This window comes from Schistocerca americana, chromosome 10 (genome assembly GCF_021461395.2).
Source record: "Schistocerca americana isolate TAMUIC-IGC-003095 chromosome 10, iqSchAmer2.1, whole genome shotgun sequence".
Taxonomy (NCBI): Eukaryota; Metazoa; Arthropoda; class Insecta; order Orthoptera; family Acrididae; genus Schistocerca; species Schistocerca americana.
In genome coordinates, this window is record NC_060128.1 from 171849941 (window position 1) to 171873276 (window position 23336).

Sequence of the window (23336 nt, forward strand, 5' to 3'; positions counted from 1 at the left end):
GTTCTTTTTCCAAAATGCTACTTACCTTCTTGACATGCCTCATACTTCGCGTTTGATACTGTGAAATGTATACCTCTCCAAGTCCTATTCTTGCACACCGCAATAAATATATGTTTCTCCAATATTAAAAATATTTGGGCTAATGTGATATATAACTTGATATTTTTACAGGAACTTTATCAAATACCTATGTGCATGAAAATCACAGAATCTGTGTTAGAGTGAACTGCAAAACAGGCAGAGAAATTAAAGAATGGTAGCGACACAAATTTCTGTCTACATTCAAAATATTGCAAACTGTTTAGGAATTCAAGTGATTAGCAATTTCTTTCACAATGACTAGTAATCACAAAAGAAATTGCAGTTAATGCTCTCACCTTATCCTTGAGCAGCTCTTTGAAAGCCTCTATGGCCTCCTTTTTGTCCTTGAAGACCATCTTTGGCTCCGGTGTACTTGTTCTGCTCCCTGACTCAGAGTCCTTAGGTGTCGACACGCTGTTCTCTTCCTCTGAAAAAGACCGTCAAGATTGTACATTTCCTTTGATTGGAGTGCTGATAGGATCTATGACTACAACAAGCATCCACTGCAACTGAGAAAGCAGGAGCAGAATGAACAGGCACACTGGACCTCTACCTTTTAGATGTTATACATGTCAGCTCACAGAGAAAAATGGCAAACATAAGGGTATAATGGTCTCTACATATTCCTTCACTTCTTTTTCCCCCAACATGCTAAAATAGTAACATTTGTAACATGCTGGATAAATTGTACTAATGTTTCGTTTTAAATTTCCCTAGTGTTGGCTTTCAACTCAACACATTTCCAATGAGAAACCAGGGATATGATCAGAACATCCAACACTGAGCAACTGAAATGAAATTATGAATGACCATGGTTCTAGGTTCAGATAAATTATTTAATCAAGAGAAACTGAAGTTTTCAAATTTCACCTTGTAATATTACCAATCCAAGCACAATTACACCAAAGTGTACACCATCTTACTTTGATTTCCATGGAAACCCTGAGGGCACAAAGAAGTTACTTTAATATTCTTTGGAGCTATGGAAAAAGTGGCATTTGAGGGTTGCTGTCATTTATATTTCTTGGATGCTGTGTGTTGAACTTCAGTTTTTCAATAAATCCATCATGCATTCTGCACAGAAAGAATATCAATAATACAACTCAAACTCCCACTAAAATTGATAGCGATTTTCGAGAATACACGTGAATCTACATAAAACTGCAACTGAATGTACTACGAATCATCTCACACAAGTTATAATATAAAACATAACTTTCTTAAAGTGATGTGTCGCACACAATATTTAGGACAAATGAATGACGATTACTGACTACTGAAGCACATATATTTAACGCAGTTTGGAAAGTGGGACATGCAAGCTGAGCTTTGTGTTTTTGTGTATACGCATATACGCATGATGATCGAATGGTTGGGGAGATTGCATTGCTACTGGACAGGGTGACAGCAGTGGCGGCTAGCATTTGGCCACACTTGCTGCTCTTAATGTTTTCTCCATGCAGCGGGTTCCTGCCGCAAAGCTGCACCGACCTTCACAGAAGAAGATGCCCATGACAACACATAGAACACAGAATCGATTGGACAGCAGGGCTGCCATAAACTGTAACTCGGCTTGCTGCAAGTTTTGTCAAAATATACTTGTCGAGCAGACAGAGAGCTGTCTGAAGTCTGTCTTGTATGTGAAAAGCTGTTTTAATATATGTGGTTTATGAAAGGAGAAAATTCTGTCACCTGGTAGGGTTAAGTCTGTTTTCAAGTTTTCAGGATGCCATTTTAGCAGCATGCCAAAATGGAGAAGTCAGTGATACAAACCATACATGGAAGGGGCGAGGTAACTGCAGTCCACTTTCTGGACAACTTGTAAATACCTTTTTGCTGTCTTTAATTACTCTGTGACAACTTCAGGATTTCAAAGCACGTTTCCCAGTCAACATTGTCAAAAACTTTTTGTAAATGAACAAATTCTACAAACATCGGTTTTTTCTTCCCCAATCTACCTTCTAAGGTAAACAGTAGAAGCCATATTGTATCGTGCATTTCTAATATTCTATGGAGTGCAAATTCATACTGCCTATGTTGGTTTCTGCCATTTATTCCATTTTCCTGTAAATAAAGTATGTTGGTATTTTACAACTGTGAATTATTTGACATAGTTCAGTAATAATGTGAAAGTGTAATACACAGTATAATATTATTGAGTTTTAAAACAGAAGTACCAGATTACAGATGTTGTGTGTTTCAGTGGTAGCAGCACTACACTGTTAAAAAAAAATTGTAGATCTGAATGAGAGGTTGTGGCAGTCATTCTAAGCTCATTGGCCAAAAATTAGTCAGACTACTTGCCCCCAATAAAACTAATATTGTGCACCTCTTGGCTAGATAACAGCCCCAGGTCAGCAAGGAAGAGTGTCTACACATATATGTTTGAACAACTTATTCTACTGAAACCCCTCACTAATGATAAGAGCTCATTATGCTCCTATAAGAGGCAATCAAAAAGGTTCAATTTGAGGGTGTTGGTGCAGCATATATGCAACACAGCACAACTCTGAGGGCGGGGGGATGTATATAAGCACCGACATATAAGCATCTCTCTCGTGCGATTATCACATCTTTGGTCCCTTAAGAAAGTCCTCAAAACATCAAGGATTCCTTTTGGGTGAGGATGTGCAGCAGGTAGTTACGGACTCCTTCATGCAGCATTAAACAGTGTTTTACAAAATGGGCATCTTCAACCTGGTGCCTCGGTGGTACGATTGCCTCAATGGTCACACCAGTATTGCCCAATTGGTATACCAATGCTGGACTGCACAGTCTTCAAATGGTAACTTTTTGATCGCTACTTATAAACTGTGAGGAAGCTGACTGCTGCACTTCCCTCATCTTCAAAACAGCCCTATAACTGTGCCAGCGAAACGTTGCACTTGACAGTTCACATTACGTCAAGTTAGATTGGCCATGTTGCCTTCATCATCATTGTCATCGTCTTCAACATGAAGTCAAATCACTACCTGTTCACGGTCACTGATGATACCTTCCATTGTCTGTGCTGCTCAAATAAGTTTTTCGTCCTGCTCACCCTTTTTCCTCCATGAGGCTCAATACACAGTTGAAACAGTTCCACGCAACAGCCTTTCGACCTCTGTTACTGTAATGGATTCGTTAGTGCCCCTTACGTATGTCTTCACATCACTCCTTACTAGCTAAATGGGATGGAATGACAATGATACGGTAGCAGCTTTATTACAGTATGATGCTTCTCCTCGGCGATTTCATCTACTACATATGTATGCATCTTAGGCTATAACAGCAGCATCTGTAACCACTGCACAATAATTTCTCTGCAATAGTTTGAGGTTGGGGCTTTCTTCAGTATCACTGAATGATATGAAGCATTGTCCACTGTAACTGCTGTAGGGACAGGAAACTGTTTTAAAAGGTTCCACAAAAACTCAACAAATCATATGTGATCCACATCTTTGTGGTAATCACCTGTCTTTTTGGACCAAAAAACGAAAAGTGCATCAGGAACAAAATCACTGGTCTTCCACTGCATGGACCACATTTACCCCATCTCCTCTTCCTGACAGCTGATGACTGCTACTGCTTGGAGTGTCATCCTTGCAGCATTTACTATTAGTTTGCATAATTTTCAGTGACTTTTCCACCCTTGAAGTATTCACTTTCTTTTAACAGCACTAGTATCTTTGCTATGGTAGACTACTCTTTCTTGGTGTAGCAAGCATAAAGATGCTTACCATTTGCATCATTCTGGAAAGAATGTAAGTCAGTGACAGGGTGAGGCTGCTTTCCCTTCTTTCCAGCGATCACTAAAACAATATTATCTGATCCAAACGGCTCAGAATTGTTACAGCTATATCTTTCAACTTTCGCAATGAGCAATGACATATCTTACTTACAACTGTTCTTGCACTAATTTTTATGTTCCTTCAGCAATTTTATCAGCAGGAATTGATGCCTGTCCACAAATACTTAAGTATGCTTTCTCTTGCTCGTAAAACACACGAGTTCTCTGTAGTAATTCCAGTGCCTGGCTGTTTAGTGGCACCCTTCGACACTAAGGATTGTCACTAGACAAACAAAGTCTATTTGGTGCCATTTTCTAGTACCACAGTGAAACAAAGCACAGTACAACATAAGCCAGCGGCAGAAACCATATACAATGCACATCGTTTATTTTTACATTCCACGTCTTGCATCTCTTGTTCTTCACTTGTTAAACTGTTACGCTGACAACCAGAAACAAATATGTTGAATGGAAAGTTTCAGTGGCCTGTGTATAGGCATTTTCTTTGGGATTAAAGACCAAGTGACTTAGTGGGTTACCATATGCACACAACCGCTGTGAATGTGGCTGTTATCATTAAAGACAAACGTGTCCACAGCATACAAACCGTGAAGTGTACAAGAAAGAGCAACTCTTACCCTGAGAATGTTCACAGCAACCTGCCTGAATAAATGGGCTCAAATCTGTATAAAAATAGACAACTCCACGTGCCTCCCCACCCTTCACCCCCAAAACACCACAGTACCACCTCCAGCCTGACAAACTCTCTCCACACACTGTGGTTTAAACCTCTCATTGGGCTGTCAGTGCACTCGACGTATCACATCAGGTGAAAAAGGGCAAGACTGCAGCTCATCGTGCCACACTACACACCCCCAGTCATCTTCTACACTGTTTTTGGATTGTTTGACCCCACAAGAGAATTTACAGCTCTATGTGCTGCTGTGAGAAATGGCCTTCTGCCTCGCACCTTACACCAAATGTCCATTGCATGCAGTTTTCTTCACAATGCTGCTTGGGATCTGGTTGATATAGACAAACATTTAGTGACAGCATCAATACCTGTCAGGTCTTAAGCTGGTTATCAACAGCAAGGCGTGACATATGTGTGGAATCTGCCAGCATCCTCCTCTGACCAACATTCTTAAGCTGTTACACAGCCACAAGTGGTACACTGTTATTTACAGATCATCAACAAAATGGCAACTTCATTCATGGCATAGTTTCCCATGGCCAAAGAAGACAGCTTTTTTCTGCCATTCTGTCACATCTCCTCACTGATCCATCTTATTGTGCTGTTCTCTTACAAATAACTGGCTCACATACATCACCTCACCGACATAACTTACATCAGAGATGGAGGTCACATAACAATACAGTAGCAGTTTCACCCCACCTAAAGTGTTCCAAAGAGAGCAGTGTGTTCTTTTAATGGGGAATATTAGCATTTTTTTCCTGTGAAGTTATAACGATGCACATTACCTGCAGTGTCGGGCGTCGGCGTCTTTGTGGGCGTGCTGTTGATGGCGGCAAGTGTGGCAGCCATAGCCTGGTCGAGGGCAGACGAGCCGGTGGCACCAGCTGCTGCCGTGTCGGCAGTAGCCGCAGCAGCCGGGGGAGGCGTCCCGCTCGCACCGACAGCTGCCGCAGGTGTCACTGCGGCGATCGTGGCCGGGGGAGTGTGCACCGCAGGGGGTACGGTGCCGGGAGGAGGCAGGACTGCCACAGGCGGGATGGCAGGTGGAAGCGCGATCCCGGGACTCATAGCAGCGGTTGCAACTATGGGCGGGACCAGAGGTGGGCGAGAGACGGTTGCCAACCTGTACAGGATAGGTGGTGTTGTGTGGTTAGGTCATTGTGACACACTACACAGATGCCAACACAGTAATGTGGCTAACCTCTTAACAATAATGGGGTTTCGATTGAGACAGAATCGTATACAAGTGAGCCATTTCTCCACAATATCGTTTCTTCCTGGTCTGCCCAGGCATGCAGAATTTCTGTGAAGTCTGGAAAGTAGGAAGCAGGTACTGGCAAAAGTAAACTTGTAAGAGTGAGTCACACGCCATGCTAGGATAGCTTAGACAGTAAGCACATTGCAAGTGAAAGGCAAGTTCCCAGGTCCAAGTCCCAGTCAGGCACACTGTTGTAACCTGCCAGGCAGTTTTAAAACAGACCACCCTCTGCTGAAGAGTGAAAGATTCATTTTGCGATTTAAATAATTGCTTTTTGAGATGGAAAGGAAAGATAAACTAAGACACACAGCCAAGACAAATACTAAAGTACTAATAATTAGCTGCCAAATACTGATAGTAAAATATGGAAACTTAAGGTAGAAAGAAGCCATAGGTAGTAATATAAAATTAAAGTGGCATTAAAAAATTACAAAAAAGATACAGCGGAAGAGGTCAGGGGAACAACAGAGTAGAATGGGGGGAAGAGACATACGAAAATACTGACTGCAAAGAGGAGGAGGAGGAGGAGGTTACGAAGAAAAGCAGGAGGTGAATAAAAAAGGAAGAAACGATGAAAGCAATGTAAACATAAGCCAGAGTTCAGTAATAGTGTGATCTCGTGTGTGTGTGTGGGGGGGGGGGGGGGGCCACGCATGTGCTCTGTGGAGGGGGAGGGGAACAGGGGGGGGGGTTGTGATGCCAACAATGCCATGAAAAACACACACACACACACACACACACACACACACACACACACACACACACACTTTCGCTGATATTTATCATCGTCCTGATGCACTACCACATAACAGACAAGCACATGTTCATACATGGATGACATCACACAAGGAATTAGATGCACAATTTCAATTTCATAATATACTTGGTCGAGTTTTAAAAATAGTTTTTTTCACAAGTAAACCTTGCCAAACAAGTCCACTGTTCGCCTACGGCACCCTCTGGCTCAGCGTTCATAATCTTATGTGTTACAAGTATTTCAGATCAGTTACGTACTTTGCCGCTTCCTCTGCAGCAATCATAGCCTTTATCTCTTCCAGCTCCTTAGGCATAGTCCAGTGCGACTCTTTGGTGTCAACATTGTGGTAATACGTCTTGCCACTTTCGGACTTGTATTCCTTCCATGGGCATTTTGATAGCAGGAGCTATGAAAAAACAATATAGTAATTGAATACATTAAAATCAAAAGAACTATTAAAAATGTTAAATGTTATTCTAATGACTCATGTAATTTAACAAAAATACAATTTTCAGTCAAATTTTACAGTAAAAGGAACACAGATTTTCATAAGGTGTAGGAGATATTACGTATGTTTTTCATTGAGGCATTCAGAAAATTCTCAATGCCTGACACAAAGTGGAAAGCAGAAGTACTACTAAAAAACCTAACTTGCTCGGATACATCAGTCGAGTGTGCCTCTGGTGTTCACGGCATCGATCCTCGACGGTACGCATCGTCTGACCAATATACGACTTGCCACATTGACACGGAATCTGGTACATGCCGGCCTTCCTCAAACCGAGGTCATCTTTGGCGCTCCCCACCAGTGCACGAGTTTTATTTGGAGGACAAAACACAGTTCCGACCCGGTGTTTCTTCAGAATGCGGGCGATTTTCCCTGAGAGTGCGCCTGTGTATGGAATAAATGCAGTGCCTACCTTCTCCCTCGTGACTTCATCCATCTCAACAGGTTGTGCTGCAGTGGTTGGGCGGAGAGCACATTGAATCTGCCACTCTGAGTACCCATTTTTTCGAAATACAGTTCTCAGATGTTCCAATTCCTGGGGTAGACTCTCTGGGTCAGAGATAGTGCGCGCCCTATGTACTAGAGTTTTAAGTACCCCATTCCTCTGTGAAGGGTAGTGGCAGCTGTCTGCGTGCAAATACAGATCAGTGTGCGTTGTCTTCCGATACACCCCATGACCTAGGGTGCCGTCAGCCCTTCCCTTGACCAAGACGCCAAGGAAAGGTAATTCACCCTCCGTTTCAGTCTCCATAGTGAATTTGATGTTGGGGTGTATGGAGTTTAGATGTGTAAGGAAGTCAAGGAGTTTATCCATACCATGTGGCCAGATGACGAACGTGTCGTCCACGTAACGGAAAAAGCAAGTAGGTTTCCATACGGATGACGACAGGGCTTCCTCCTCGAAGTTCTCCATGTACAAATTCGCTACCACTGGTGAGAGTGGGCTACCCATGGCGACTCCCTCCGTTTGTTCGTAGTATTCTCCATTAAAAAGAAAATACGTGGAAGTCAAGACATGCCTAAAAAGTTCAGTGGTCTTCTCGTAAAACTTCTGACTAATCAATTCTAGTAACTCTCACAGGGGTACCCTCGTAAACAAGGAAACGACGTCAAAACTCACCATGATATCCGACTCATCCAACCTGAAGCTATCAAGGCGTTTAACAAAATCCATGGAATTACGGATGTGATGAGGGCATTTACCCACATAAGGACTTAATATTCCTGTCAGGTATTTGGCCAACAAATATGTAGGTGCCCTGATGCTGCTGACAATGGGGCGTAATGGTAACCCCTCTTTGTGAACCTTCGGGAGTCCATATAGTCTAGGCGGTACCGGACCTTGGGGTAACAATTTCTTAGCGTCACCCTCCGGTAAATCTGCGTCCTTGAGAAGCGCCCTCATCTTGTTCTCCACCTTCTTTGTAGGGTCAACGCTGATCTTCCGGTAGGAATCGTCATTTAGCAGGCTCTGCATCTTATCAGTGTAGTCCTTATGGGAGACAACAACTGTAGCATTGCCTTTGTCAGCCGGTAAGACAACAATTTCAGAGCGCTCCCTCAGATCACGAATGGCCGCCCTCTCTTTACTGCTGATATTTGACTTCATCGGCTTGGATTTCGTCAACGCACGACAAGTTTCACGGCGTTGTTAGTGCTGTTGAACAGATTGTAGCTCGACTTCTGCCAGAGTCAGCCGAGGAAATTCCTTCAGCATTTTGTCAAATTCTTCATGTAGTATCATATCTCCCTTCTCATCTTCCTCTATGTCCTCTTCAATTTGTATAATATTGCCCTCATGTACGTCTCCCTTGTATAGAGCCTCTATATACTGCTTCCACCCTTCTTTGCTTAGGACTGGTTTTCCATCTGAGATATACATACAGGTGATACTCTTTTCTCCAAAGGTCTCTCTAATTTTGCTGTAGGCAGCATCTAGCAACTCCTGCTTAGTCATTTTGCACTTCCTGTCAATCTCATTTTTCAGATTACAACCCTCAAATTTGGTGTTTTCGATGCAATTTTATGCCTCAATGATAAAGTAATAAGGATACTGGATGTTTTGGAAGCTTTGGGCATAAAGTCTAGTGGAAATACAGCAAAACCCTTGCTGCAGATAGAAAAAGAGAGAATCTGCAAAGCAGAAACTGCTAATTTAAAATGCACAAAGAAGGAGGACAGAAAAGAAGAGGGAACAAGAGAAGAAAAGATCAGTATGATTCAGATGATGCATAGTATGATTCAATTGATTTTTCTTAAAACTAAATTTTATGATTTTCACATACCATTGTTTTCTGAACTAAACAACTTGGAAATACAAAATTTGGAAAGTTTGTACTCGGGACGGTAGTAAGTAAACTGAGAACCACCGTCCCAACAGAAACTGTTTCATGATGACTAACACATTAAAAAAGTGAAAAATTTTTAGTGAAAGATTAAAACATTTTTCCTTGAAATCAATGAGGCATTTCGTTAATTTTACTTGTAAATCCAGGCAAGTGTGTTCAGTAAAGATTTCACTGTTCTAACACACGCAGTTCTTTTGGAGAGTATACTATTCAAAGAGTGGAATAGCATTGACTGAATAGGGATAAAATTGCCTTCCAACTCCCTTTAAATCTTTAACTTAATACTACACACTGCTCTTATGGCTATACCAAAGAAGCCTGCCAATCTGTCATGAATGTGGGCAAATTTTCAAACACCGAAGTGTCCTACCCGTTTTTGTGTCTCAAAATACGTGGTACTGACAGTTCTATTTAATGCAAGCCCCCCGTAGCTGAGTGGTCAGCGTGACAGACTGTCAATCCTAAGTGCCCGGGTTCGATTCCCGGCTGTATCGGAGGTTTTCTCCGCTCAGGGACTGGGTGTTGTGTTGTCCTAATCATCATCATTTCATCCCCATCGACGCGCAAGCCGCCGAAGTGGCATCACATCAAAAGACTTGCACCAGGCGAACGGTCTACCAGACGGAAGGCCGTCGTCGCACGACATTATTATTGCAAAAACAGTCAAAACGTACATCAAGTAATGGCAATAAAAACTGCCTTAAAGAACACATTTCACCAAGCAAATGCCTTTCACAAGCAAGGAATTTGGTAGCAACAGAAACTAACAAGATATAGTCTAGTGCCCTGGTTAATCTAACTGTTTAGTAAAAGCCTGCTAGGAGGTAACATTTAAGCTACTGCTTTGTTTTGCACTCTAGCAAGACATTCACAAACTTAGTGTGTCTTTATTACATGCTCTGGTGAGAAACAAAAAACTATCTTTAACTCTATGAAAACATTACTATTAAACATTGATCAATATCACATCAAAGCATAATAGAGACAGAGAGACACGGATCTGAGATGCACATTCAGCCACAGTTGGTTCCCCTTCATTGTAATCAGTGAAACATCATGTGGTGGTTGGTGCGTCTATCTTAAAATAAGGTTTTTCAGCCCCCTGGAAGCCAATCAACAGCTGTACTTCATAGATATCATGGCCCCCAAACTTCTGCTACATGGAGCTAATTAGCATCTCAAGAGGCAACCACAAGTGCAGCTACCACCAGTTTGAAAAACTCGATATCAATAGATGTAAAATAATTGCCTCTCAATTTAAATCTGCGTGGAAAAATATTAAAAATGCTTCCAGATCATTTAAATTATGTAACAGACTAGTTAAAAATACATTTCCTGAAGCTCCAGCTAAGAGTCTTTAAATGTATCTACCTCTACCTGAGAGGGGGTGAAGTACAACTAACTATCAATGTGACCTACATCTATGAGGTCTGTTCAAAAAATTCCGGAACATTCATAATTTCCCACCAATGGTGTGTTGAAGAGAAATGCTGTTGGCATCTCTGCACATGCCTGTGTTTAATGTTTATCTGCTAGAAGTTTAATTGCTATATGTCAGTCTGTTATTATTCAGTGATGTATTGCGTAGAACATTGTATTGCACAGTTTGAAATTCTGAGATGGCAAAGTTAGAGGAGCAATGTGTATGCCTTAAATTTTGCATAAACTCAAGAAAACCTTTACAGAGACACACCAAATGATGCAGGAAACCTACAGTGATGGGTGCTTAAGCCATACTCAAGTGTTATGAATGGTTCATATGTTTAAAAATGCCCAGATTGAAGTTAAAGATGACCCTCGTTCAGGACACCCTTCAATGTATACTGACAAAGTTCACATCAGGAACATCAACAAAGTTGTGTGTCAAAATCAAAGACTGAGTGTCCAAGAGATTGCAGGAGAATGTAACACTTCAGTTGGATCACATCACGAAATTCTGGTGCAGAATTTTTAATGCATCATGTTGCTGCCAAGTTCATTCCACGGGTCACGAGTCAAGACCAAAAAGCTCGTCGCCACACACTGTGAAGAGCTTTTGGAACGAGATGTTCCTTAAGCGAATCACAACTCATAATTGGTGATGAGATGTGTGTCTACAATTACAATGTTAAGACCACGGTTCAGTCTTCACAACGGGTCGGGAAGGATTCTCCGAGACAAAAACAAAAGTTCGTCAGGTCAGGTCAAATATCAAAGCCATACTGATAGTTCTCCCCGACTCTGAAGGATTAGTTCATCATGAATTAGCGCCACAGGAACAAAGTGTTAATTGATGGTACTATCGGGAGGTGTTGTGACATCTGCGCAAAAATGTAAGAAGGAAATGTCCTGAAATGTGGTGAGACACAATTCATGGCTCTTGCATCACAATAACGCACTAGCACATTCATTCCCATTAGTGCAAGACTACTGCACAAGAAACGAAATCAATGTGCTGCCTCATCCTCCATACTCTCCAGACCTGGCCCCGGCAGACAATTTTTTTTTCCTTCTTCCAAATTTGAAAACCTCACTGAAAGGACAAGATTTGCCACGATAGATGAGATAAAAGAAAATTCACAGATAGCGATTTCGAAAATGGAAGTGGCATTGGGAGTGGTATCAATCGTGGAGGAGAGTATTTCGAAGGATACCAGGCATGACAAGTAAAAGGTAAGCGTAGACAAAGTTCAGGAATTTTTTGATCAGACCACATACATCAATATTCTGCAAGCCATTGAAGTATATGGCATTGTACCATTTATTAGCGCTTTTTCCCGTTCCATTTACGTATGGAGTGCAGGAAGAACAACTATTTAAAAACCACTGTGCATGTGCTGTAAGCAATCTAATCCTGTCCTCACGATACCAGTGGAATTGATACCTTGAAAGTTGAAGTATTTTCTTCGATTCATCATTCAAAGCTGGCTCTGGAGAAATTTTGTAGATAGGCTTCCTAGGGATGATTTGCATCTATCTTCAAGTCTCAGCCAGTTCAATTTCTTCAGCATTTCCACAACACTATCCCAAAGTTCAAACAAACTTGTGACCATTCACCCTGCCCTTTTCTGTATACATTAAATATCCCCCATTAGTCCTACCTGGAAAGGGTCCCACACACTTGAGCAATATTTTGGGATGGGTCGCATGAGTGATTTCCAAGTAATCTCCTTTGCAGACTGACAGCACTTCCTCAGTAGTCTATCAATAAACTGAAGTCTACCACCTGCTTCACCGACAAATGATCTTATGTGATCTTTCCATTTCATATCCCTATAAAGTATTACACCCAGGTATTTGTACGAGTTGACCGATTCCCATTGTGACCCAGTCACATTATAATCAAAGGATACCACTTTTTTTGTTTTGTGAAGTTCACAATTTTACATTTTTGAACATTTAAAGCAAGCTGTCAATATTTAACACACTTTTAAATTTTATCACAATCTGACTGAATATTAAATACAGCTCATTTCAGACAGTACTTCATTACAGATAACTGCAAAATTTGCAAAAACACTGACCTTATTCTATGTTGTTTGCAAGGTTACTAAGATATAACAGGAACACTGATCTGAGACATACCACAAGTTACTTCTGTAGCTGTAAATGGCTCTTGTAATCAAGCCTAATGCACAAATGAAATTTCTGGTATTAGTGGGTACTGATAATTTCATATGTATGACAAAGACCTTATAAAAACTATATCACATTTCGTGCATTATTGGTTACATTTGATGTGAATAATAACCAACTATAACTTTTATACTTTCTCAGTCTTTATGCAAGTAATATAGATAAATCATTTGTAAAGAGCAAACATGTTGTCTATGTAGTTGGAGTTTGTAGCTCATGAGAGAAGATGGAAGTTATTTTTCTCAACCACTTGTTTGAAGTGTTTAAGACTACAGACGTTAAAATCCCTTATTCCACCGACACACCAACAGTTTTTTTACTTCTCTCCTTTCTTGCTGCCCCCCGCCCCCCCTCTCCCAATCCTCTGTCTACCCACCTGACTGCACCTAGTTGCCCTACCCTCTCCCCACCTCATCCCTGTATTTTCCCACAAGCAGAACTTTACCCCCCCCCCCCCCCCAGTCCAAATTGCTTCTCCCATCATGCACTGTTGCTCCTCAGCAGCCAAAGACTATATGGTCGTGTGTGTGTGTGTGTGTGTGTGTGTGTGTGTGTGTGTGTGTGTGTGTGTGTGTGTTTGGGGGGTCTAATTTCGATGACGGTCTTTTTGGCCAAAAGCTTAACTGCTTGGCAATCTTTTTATTGTGCCTATCTGCGATTCAACATCTCCGCTACATGGAGAGTGGTCACTATCCTGTTCATGATACTGTCATTGTTCCATCATGGATTTTCCATTGTTTAAAATTCATTATTTCCTAGTTAGTGATCCATCAAACTTTTACACTCCTGGAAACCTTCAGATTTCTTTGCACAGGAAAATCTTGAGACAATAATCATACCGGTACTCCAAAGACAATGAAGCCAATGTATAAAACCGGTAAGTACCACATACAAAAACTATTTAACATGAGCGTGTCCACTTTTAAAATTCCTCTATTTGACATACGTTTGAAGCAAAAAACTAGCCTGTTTCCCTCACCATATAAGATAGTGTTTGTCCTCCCTACCAAGAAATCGTCACAATCCATGCACAAATTTGGCTTGATTCCCCATGGGATCATGCTCTTGATAAGAAGAGTAGGTGTGGTACCAAGTCAAATGCTTTTCAGAAATTGAGAAATACTGCATCTACCTGACTGCCTCGATCCATGGCTTTCACACTGTCTTATAAGGAAAGCCCAAGTAAGGTTTCACATAATCAATGCTTTCAGAATCCATGCTGGTTAGCATGGAGAAGGTCACTCTTTTCATACCTTATTATATTTAAGTTCACAATATTTTCTAAGATTCTGCAACAAATGAATGGTAAGGATATTAAACAGTATTTTTGTGTATCACTTCTGCTGCCTTTCTTTTAATGGGTATTGCTTGCATTTCCTTCCCACAACTGGGCACAGTTTTTTGTTCAAAGGGATCAAAGTAAATTCTGGTTAAAAGCGGTACCAACTCAGCCACAAATTTAGTACAAAAAACGATAGAGATTCCATTGAACCTTGGAACTTTGTTTAATGTTAGTGATTTCAGCTGTTTCGCGACACCACTACTGATACAATCTCTATCTCACTCATCTTTCCAATGATATGAATATTATGCTGAAGCAAAACCTCTGTATTTTTCTCTGTAATATCGCACATCAATGCTATAAAGAAACAGAATTCTGCTCTTCTTTAGAGCGAAGTAACAGTTACTCATGCGTGGCAATTTTTCTTATCCTCTCTTATAAAAAAAGTACCAAAGGTGATTTTATTTTGAATAAGGTCTTGTCTAGGCCATCCCTCAAAGGGACCATTTGATTAGGTGTGACACCTCAGTTACCAAGTTACACTATGTGATCGAAAGTATTCGGACCGGACACCTGGCTGAAAATGAGTTACAAATTCGTGGCACCCTCCATCGGTAGAGCTGGAATCCCCAGTGTTGGCCCTACCCTTAGCCTTGATGACAGCTTCCACTCTCGCAGCCATATGTTCAAGTCAGGTGCTGGAAGGTTTATTGGGGAATGGCAGGCCATTCTTCACAGAGTGCTGCACTGAGGAGAGGTATCGATGTCGGGTGGTGAGGCCTGGCACGAAGTCGGCGTTCCAAAACATCCCGAAGGTGTTCTATAGGAATCAGGTCAGGATCTGTGCAGGCCAAGCCATTACAGGGATTTTATTGTCATGTAACCACTCTGCCAGAGGCCATGCATTATGAACAGGTGCTCGATCATTTTGAAAGATGCAATTGCCATCCTTGAATTGTTCTTCAATGGTGGGAAGCAAGAACGTGCTTAAAACATTAGTGTAGGCCTGTGCTGTGATAGTTCCATGCAAAGCAAGGGGTCAAAACCCTCCATCAAAAACATACCACAACATAACACTACTGCCTCTGAATTTTACTGTTGGCCTACACATGCTGGCAGATGACATTCACCAGGCATTCACCATACCCACACCCTGCCATCGGATCGTCATTGTGTATAGCAATTCGTCACTTCACACAATGTTTTTCCATTGTTCAATGGTCCAATGTTTAGGCTCATTACAGCAAGCGAGGCATCGTTTGGCATTTACCAGCGATTTTGTGTGGCTTATGAGCAGCCGCTCGACCATGAAATCCAAGTTTTCTCACCTCCTGCCTAACTGTCATTGTACTTGCAGTGGATCCTGATGCAGTTTGGAATTCCTGTCTGATAGTCTGGATAGATGTCTGCCTATGAGACATTATGACCCTCTGCAATCGTCAGTGGTCTCTGTCAGTCGACAGACGAGGTCGGCCTGTACACTTTTGTGCTGTACATGTCCCTTCACATTTCCACTTCACTATCACATCAGAAACAGTGGACCTAGGGATGTTTAGGAGTGTGGAAATCTCACGTACAGACATATGACGCAAGTGACACCCAATTACTTGATCACGTTCGAAGTCTGTGAGTTCCGCAGACCGTCCCATTCTGCTCTTACACGATGTCTAATGACTGCTGAGGTCACTGATATGGAGTACCTGGTAGTAGGTGGCAGCACAATGCACCTAATATGAAAAACGTATGTTTCTGGGGGTGTCCGGATACTCTTTTCACATAGTGTATATAGAGGGTAGTTATAATTGAACTTCCGCTACTTGAGCCAATGTCGACGGAAAACAATTTACCATATGGGTAAATAGGACTGATGTTCGGACTGTGTGTTGCAGAATTTGTGTTGTTATTAGTGTTAGTGTCACTACTTGCTGTTAGGCACCAGTACAGGTGCTGTGACATTTGGTTGGAACACAAGCATCCGTTTGCATTAAAGTTGCAGACAGTCAACACGGGTCTCGAGAATGTGAGCAGGGCTTTACTCATAAAACTGTTCTATGAAAATAACAGCAATTGTGATGCTGCTCCTCACAAGTATTGATGCATTAAAGGTATACAAAGGCTCTCATTCTGCACCAGAGTTGGAGAACATGAATCAGAAGTTCAGATTAAATGGTGATTTGTGAATTGCTCCTGGGAGTGGCCAACAGCCAATTCTGCCACAAATTGTTGAACAAGTTAGTGCTGCCACGGCTGAGGAGTGCAGTACGCAATGTGCAAACTTCAAGCAGTGCACTAGCTGTGTCACAACAGCTGAACATGGTCGTCACATTGAGCAATGTTTGTAACCTGGTACGTAAACATGGCATGCAATTAACAATTGTTACCCTCCCAAGTGGAGATTAAAATGTTTTTCTTTCAAAGATTGGTTTACTTGTTATTTTTCCTCCGCATGTCCTAACAAATGTTCCCACAAATGTTTATTGTCCTATGGTCAATTGTTTTTCATGGGGCCCCTCCCAAGTAGAAAAAGTTTAATTATAATGACCCTACAGATAATGCTAGCAACTGTCAGGTCAGTGAATAACATGTGAAGGTGATTACCGTGGAATAAAATATTAAAACCTTTCCGAGGCTAACAACTGTTACTGTCAAACGTAAAAGTCTGCAATAATGAACCAGTTGGAGAGATGTAACAGAACCAGGTTAACTGTAGAAAATGAGCTTTCTCGATTATTAAAAAAATTAACTACTAGCACAAAGAATTACCTCTGCCGGTGTTTTCAGATCATCAGGCTTCTCCCACACACTCTGGCGAGTGGTGCTGTTGTAGTAGTATGTGCGGCCATCCGGAGCCTTGTGCTCCGTCCAGTCCGTCTTCTTTTTTTCGGATTCTGACACAGCGGCTTCACTGTAGTAAAACAACAGTTCAGAAATCTGTCAATAAACAAAGGTTAGTCTATGTTTCAATTATCACCTAGAAAAAATAAACATACGTAATTAATTTTGTGTTTATTTGCAAGTGTGTCAGCTCTAACTGTACACAACAAAATCCCCATACTAGAGTTCCATAGCCCACCACTAGAAGAACCACAACAAAATGACAGCTCTTTTCTGCTTCATTGATGGACTGTGCTATTTTGTTTTCAATCCTTTAGTAGTATGGTAGATACTGTGACAGGAAGGGGGATGGAGGGGACGGTGGGATTTTCTTGTGCATAACTACTAACAACACATACCTGCAAATAAACACAAAATTAATTATGTAGCTTTGCTATTATTATGGTGATAATTTAAATGCTACAAGTGCTCCTCTTACCTGATGATAAAAAGTCAACTGCTTCAATAACTTAGTTTCAGGCTCCGAAGACATAATTCCAATAGATCTGTTTGAATTACAGAAAGTAATGGTGGAATAAAATATTGGTATCTCACAAAGTAAAAGTTCAGCGATTTTTGTACCCACTGCAAGTGGACTGTTGATAATGAAACCACTGAACAAAATGAAAAGTTTACTTTCCTCAGTTCCATCATTTCACTAAATAAGGAAACAATATTAAATACAACTGAGAAATTTAGTAGAATTTGTTGACAATAAGTGTAAGACATTAACTTTACAAGTAGATATAGAACAGTGGATTGTTTGCAACTTGTGAACTAAGTCACAGAGCAATGCATTGAAGATGAATTATCAACATGTCAAGTAGTCATACATTTTGAGAAAACTTTAAATCATTTCAACAAAATCTACATTACCAAGGTACGAATTCAGTCTAAGTGAGTATACTTCAGAAAGTATACATCCACACTACAGGTGCCACCACACTTCATCAAGATATTGGGAAATAGAACTTAATAGGGAAGACAAACAAGGAAATTCCATTTAACCATAGTTAATGCTCAGCCATCCTAGAGGAAGTTCTCAGATTCTTGAACAGTGAAAACAAAGAATGTGTGTCAACAGAACAAATTCGAGACAGCATATTTTACTACTCACATTGTACTACTACAGTGCAGAAAAACGTCAACTTCAGATGGAAGAACCTAACAAAGCAAATTTGAAAGTAGGTGCGAAAATAAATTATAATACAACAAAAGTAATGCGTAAAGGACACATCAAAAATAAAATCAGTGTCTATAAGAATGAAGCTATAGAAACACCTGACAAGCTTTTATATTCAGCACAGAATTAGGAAATTACAAAACTGACAGCAAATAAAATAAACAGGAGAATAAAAATAGCTGCTTTCAGTAACTAAGTAGCATTCTCAATACAAAACTTCTGACATGCCTAAAAAGCAAAGTTCACAACTTGTGTGCATTATAAATTTTGACTTACTATACAAACACAAACTATTTCTGTGAAAACAATTCCATATTTGAGGGCAGTGTGGTGAGCCATAAACAGATGCATGTGGGGAACTGCAGAGAGAGGCAAAAAACAAACAACTGAATAAGGGAACTGGCTACAGAACGAAAGACACCCCTCATTCTTCTTTCAGCAGAAATGTGTAAGTTTAACTTCCATACTTTAATGGGAGACACTAGTACACTTCAGTCTCTGTAAGTTGTGTATATTTATATAGGCAGGAGGGGCAACTTACTGGTTAAAGTATACCTTTATCCTTCTTATCAATAATAGACACACACTACTTCGTTGAGGTGGCTGGAATATACAGCCAGGGGAATGCACAATAGATGAACAAAAGAAGTGCTTGCCTGGAATTTTGGATTGAGGAAACATGGAGATGATGACCTAATGGTGTGTGGTAACATGACATTATAAAATGTGCAGATACAACACAGATGTGTGTTGTTGAAGATGATAACACATGGAAAAGTCTAGAGGAAGTCTTTATCTAGTAGATGACAAATAGCTGCTAATGATGATTCAGGATCCCTGTCATTGCTCCCACACCCTCTTACTTCCATGTGATTACAGAGGGTGAAGGGTTGACACTCAACAGACGTACAAATTGCTCACTTAAACTTGGTGAAAGTGCCACTCTGGAATGTTTCTGCTTGCTACCAATCTTAGCTATATAATAGTACTTGCACCATAGCAACAAGCAGCCACTGTGAATCTAGTATTGATTCAAGAGCGGTGTTATGCTTAGCAGTTGTTAATGCTATTTACAAATATGAGCAAGGACGTTGTACCCGGTCCTTCCAGCTACTTGCCATCAGCTTTCGTCTAACTTCAACAGGGCAATAACCAATTACATGTTCATTTCTTTTATAGACTAAAGCTGGCTGTTCTGGGAAAAGGAGGGGGGGGGGGGGGGGGTGGGAAAAGGAGGGGGGGGGGGGGGGGGGCTTGTCTCTGCAGCCTATTTGCAATGAGCTGATCGCAAGCTTTCACTATCAGCATCCTCTGCTCATGGACAGCTAAAAGTGTGCAATCCATAAATATATGTGTGTCTACAATATTTTCCATAGTGAACCTATTACTGACAGCTTGCAGATGAAACCAGCTGCCACTGCTGGAAAGTATTGTAGTATCTGATACGTAGGTTAAAGGAAACACCCAATACAGGTATAGTTTTCATTTGAGTGAGTGTTTCTGCCTTTGTCACATTGTTTGGAGTAGGCAGCTGACACTTTTGGATGCTAATTACAAGATTTTGTTACATTTTCTAATTAGATTTCATAATGTTAATAATGTCAGATTAAAATGAACTAGTTCATTGTTTGTATTATATCAGTTGTAAATAACCCACTACAGTTCAAAAGGAACAATTATGTACATAATTACAATACTAGAAAAAAAACTATGTTCATTACTCCACATTAAAGTTTTCTTAACAACAAAAGGAAATACACAATGCTGCAACGAAAATTTTTGATAACTTACCCAGTGATCTAAAATGTCTGACAGACAGCAAAGTAAAATTTGAAAACAAACTGAAAAAGTCTCTCCTTAACAACTATTCCTATTCTGTAGAAGAATTTCTATAATTGCAGTGCATAAAAGGTGGTGGGTAGGAATTACTAACTCACACTCGTATATTTAAAAACAAAATAAAGTAGAAACAAACTGATAAATATTTAGCATGTAGCTTCAAGGCCTGTTCAAAAAATTCCAGAATATTCGTACTTTTGTGCCAATGGTGTGTTGGAGTGAAATGTGGTTGGCGTCTCTGCACACACCTGTTTTTAATGTGTAATTGCTGGAAATTTGAGTGCTGTATATCTCTTAGTTATTGTTCAGTGCTGTATTGAGTAGAATATTGTGTCGCACAGTTTGCGAATTTTGAGATGGCACAGTTAGAAGTACCAACGCATCTGCATTAAATTTTGCATGAAACTCAAGGAAACCTCTACAGACACACACCAAATGAAGCAGAAAGCCTACGGTGATGGGCACTTGGTGTTACGAATGGTTCACACTGTTTAAAAATGGGCAGACAGAAGTTAAAAATGACCCTCATTCAGGATGTCCTTCGACGTCTACCAACGACACTCACGTCAGGAACATCGACGAAACTGTGCGTGCCAATCGAAGAGTGACTGTCTGAGAGATTGCAAAAGAATGTAAATTTTTCCGTTGGAACACATCATGAAATCCTGACACTGCATCTTGGAATGCACCGTGTTGCTGCCAAGTTCGTCCCACAGCTCACGAGTCACGGCCAGAAAGACATTCGCCTCCCAATGTGTGGAGAGCTTTTGGCTCGTGCAAATGAGAAAGATATGTTCCTTAAGAGAATCTTAACTGGCGATGAGACATGGATCTAAGGTTATGATGCTGAGACCATGGTTCAATCATCACAATGGGTCAGGAAAGGTTCTCCTAGACCAAAAAAAGCTCGTCAGGTCAGGTCAAATGTCAAAGCCACACTGATAGTTTTCTTTAACTTTGAAGGATTAGTTCATCATGAATTCGTACCACTGTGACAGACTGTTAATTGATGGTACTACCAGGACGTGATGAGACACCTGTGAGAAAATGTGAGAAGAAACAGCCTTAAATATGGAGGGACAATTCATGACTCTCGCATCACGATAACACACCTGCACATTCATCCCTGTTCGGTGCATAACTACTGCACAAAAACAAAAATCACTCTGCTGCCTTATCCTATCTACTCTTTCCTGCCAAAGTTGAATACCCCGTTGAAAGGACAAAGATTTGCAATGATAGACGAGATAACAGAAAGCCACAGACAGTGCTTCATGTGATCCAGCAAGAGGCGTACCAAGGTTGCTTCCGGAAATGGAAACAGCATTGGAAGCTGTGTATTAATTGTGAAAGAGAGAGTTTTGAAGGAGACCATGCATAATAAGTAAAAGGTAAGTGTAGAAAAATTTTATGGACGAAGTTCTGGACTTCTTTTTTTTAACATACCTCGTATATTTACAAATTAATTAGAGATGTGAATATGAAATGACTCATTCCACATTGTGACAATTTATCATGGAACATAAAACTAGCTAACTAAATACACTACTGGTCATTAAAATTGCTACACCAAGAAGAAATGCAGATGATAAATGGGTATTCATTGGACAAATATATTATACTAAAACTGACATGTGATTACATTTTGTGGCCAAGCGGTTCTAGGCACTTCAGTCCGGAACCGCGCGACTGCTACGGTCGCAGGTTCGAATCCTGCCTCGGGCATGGATGTGTGTGATGTCCTTAGGTTAGTTAGGTTTAAGTAGTTCTAAGTTCTAGGGGACTGATGACCTCAGATGCTAAGTCCCATAGTGCTCAAAGCCATTTGAACCACTTTTGATTACATTTTCACACAATTTGAGTGCTTGGATCCTGAGAAATCAGTACCCAGAACAACCACCTATGGCCATAATAACGGTCTTGATATGCCTGGGCATTGAGTCAAACAGAGCTTGGATGGCATGTACAGGTACAGCTGCCCATGCAGCTTCAACACGATACCACAGTTCATCAAGAGTAGTGACTGGCATATTGTGACAAGCCAGTTGCTCAGCCACCACTGACCAGACGTTCTCCATTGGTGAGAGATCTGGAGAATGTGCTGGCCATGGCAGCAGTCGTACATCCAAAAGGCCTGTACAGGATCTGCAACATGTGGTCGTGCACTGTCCTGCTGAAATGTAGGGTTTTGCATGGATCGAATGAAGGGTAGAGCCACAGGTCGTAACACATCTGAAATGTAACGTCCACTGTTCAAAGTGCCGTCAATGTGAACAAGAGGTGACCGAGACGTGTAACCAATGGCACCCCATACCATCACGCCAGGTGATACGCCAGTATGGCAATGACGAATACACGTTTCCAATGTGTGTTCACCGTGATATCGCCAAACATGGATGCGACCATCATGATGCTGTAAACAGAACCTGGATTCATCCAAAAAAAATGACATTTTGCCATTTGTGCTCCCAGGTTCGTCATTGAGTACACCATCGTACGTGCTCCTGTCTGTGATGCAGCATCACGAGTAACCGTAGCCATGGTCTCCAAGCTGATAGTCCACATGGTGCTGCAAACGTCATCTAACTGTTCATGCAGATGGTTGTTGTCTTGCGAACGTCCCTGTCTGCTGACTCAGGGATCGAGACGTGGCTGCACGATCCATTACAGCCATGCGGATAAGATGCCTGTCATCTCGACTGCTAGTGATACGAGGCTGTTAGGATCCAGCACCGCGTTCCGTATTACCCTCCTGAACCCACCGATTCCATATTCTGCTATCAGTCATTGGATCTCGATCACCGCGAGCAGCAATGTTGCGATACGATAAACCGCAATCGTGATAGGCTACAATCCGACCTTTATCAAAGTTGGAAACGTGGTGGTACGCATTTCTCCTCCTTACAAGAGGCATCGCAAGAACGTTTCACCACGCAACGCCGGTCAACTGCTGTTTGTGTATGAGAAATCGGTTAGAAACTTCCCTCATGTCAGCACGTTGTAGGCATTGCCACCGGCGCCAACTTTGTGTGAATGCTCTGAAAAGCTTATCATTTGCATATCACAGCATCTTCTTCCTGTCTGTTATATTTCGCATCTGTAGCATGTCATCTTCGTGGTGTACC

General features: G+C 41.2%; 1 protein-coding gene across 1 annotated transcript in view; it reads right to left on the bottom strand.

The window, feature by feature from the left end:
* Positions 1-23336, bottom strand: part of LOC124552233 (pre-mRNA-processing factor 40 homolog B) — a 177493-nt gene that overhangs the window by 79797 nt on the left and 74360 nt on the right. The window contains exons 4-7 of the mRNA XM_047126510.1: positions 17079-17220; positions 6820-6968; positions 5333-5670; positions 378-508 (exon numbers count right to left, since the gene is read on the bottom strand). Of these exons, the coding sequence (XP_046982466.1) occupies positions 378-508; positions 5333-5670; positions 6820-6968; positions 17079-17220 (760 nt within the window). The remainder of the gene's footprint in view (positions 1-377; positions 509-5332; positions 5671-6819; positions 6969-17078; positions 17221-23336) is intronic.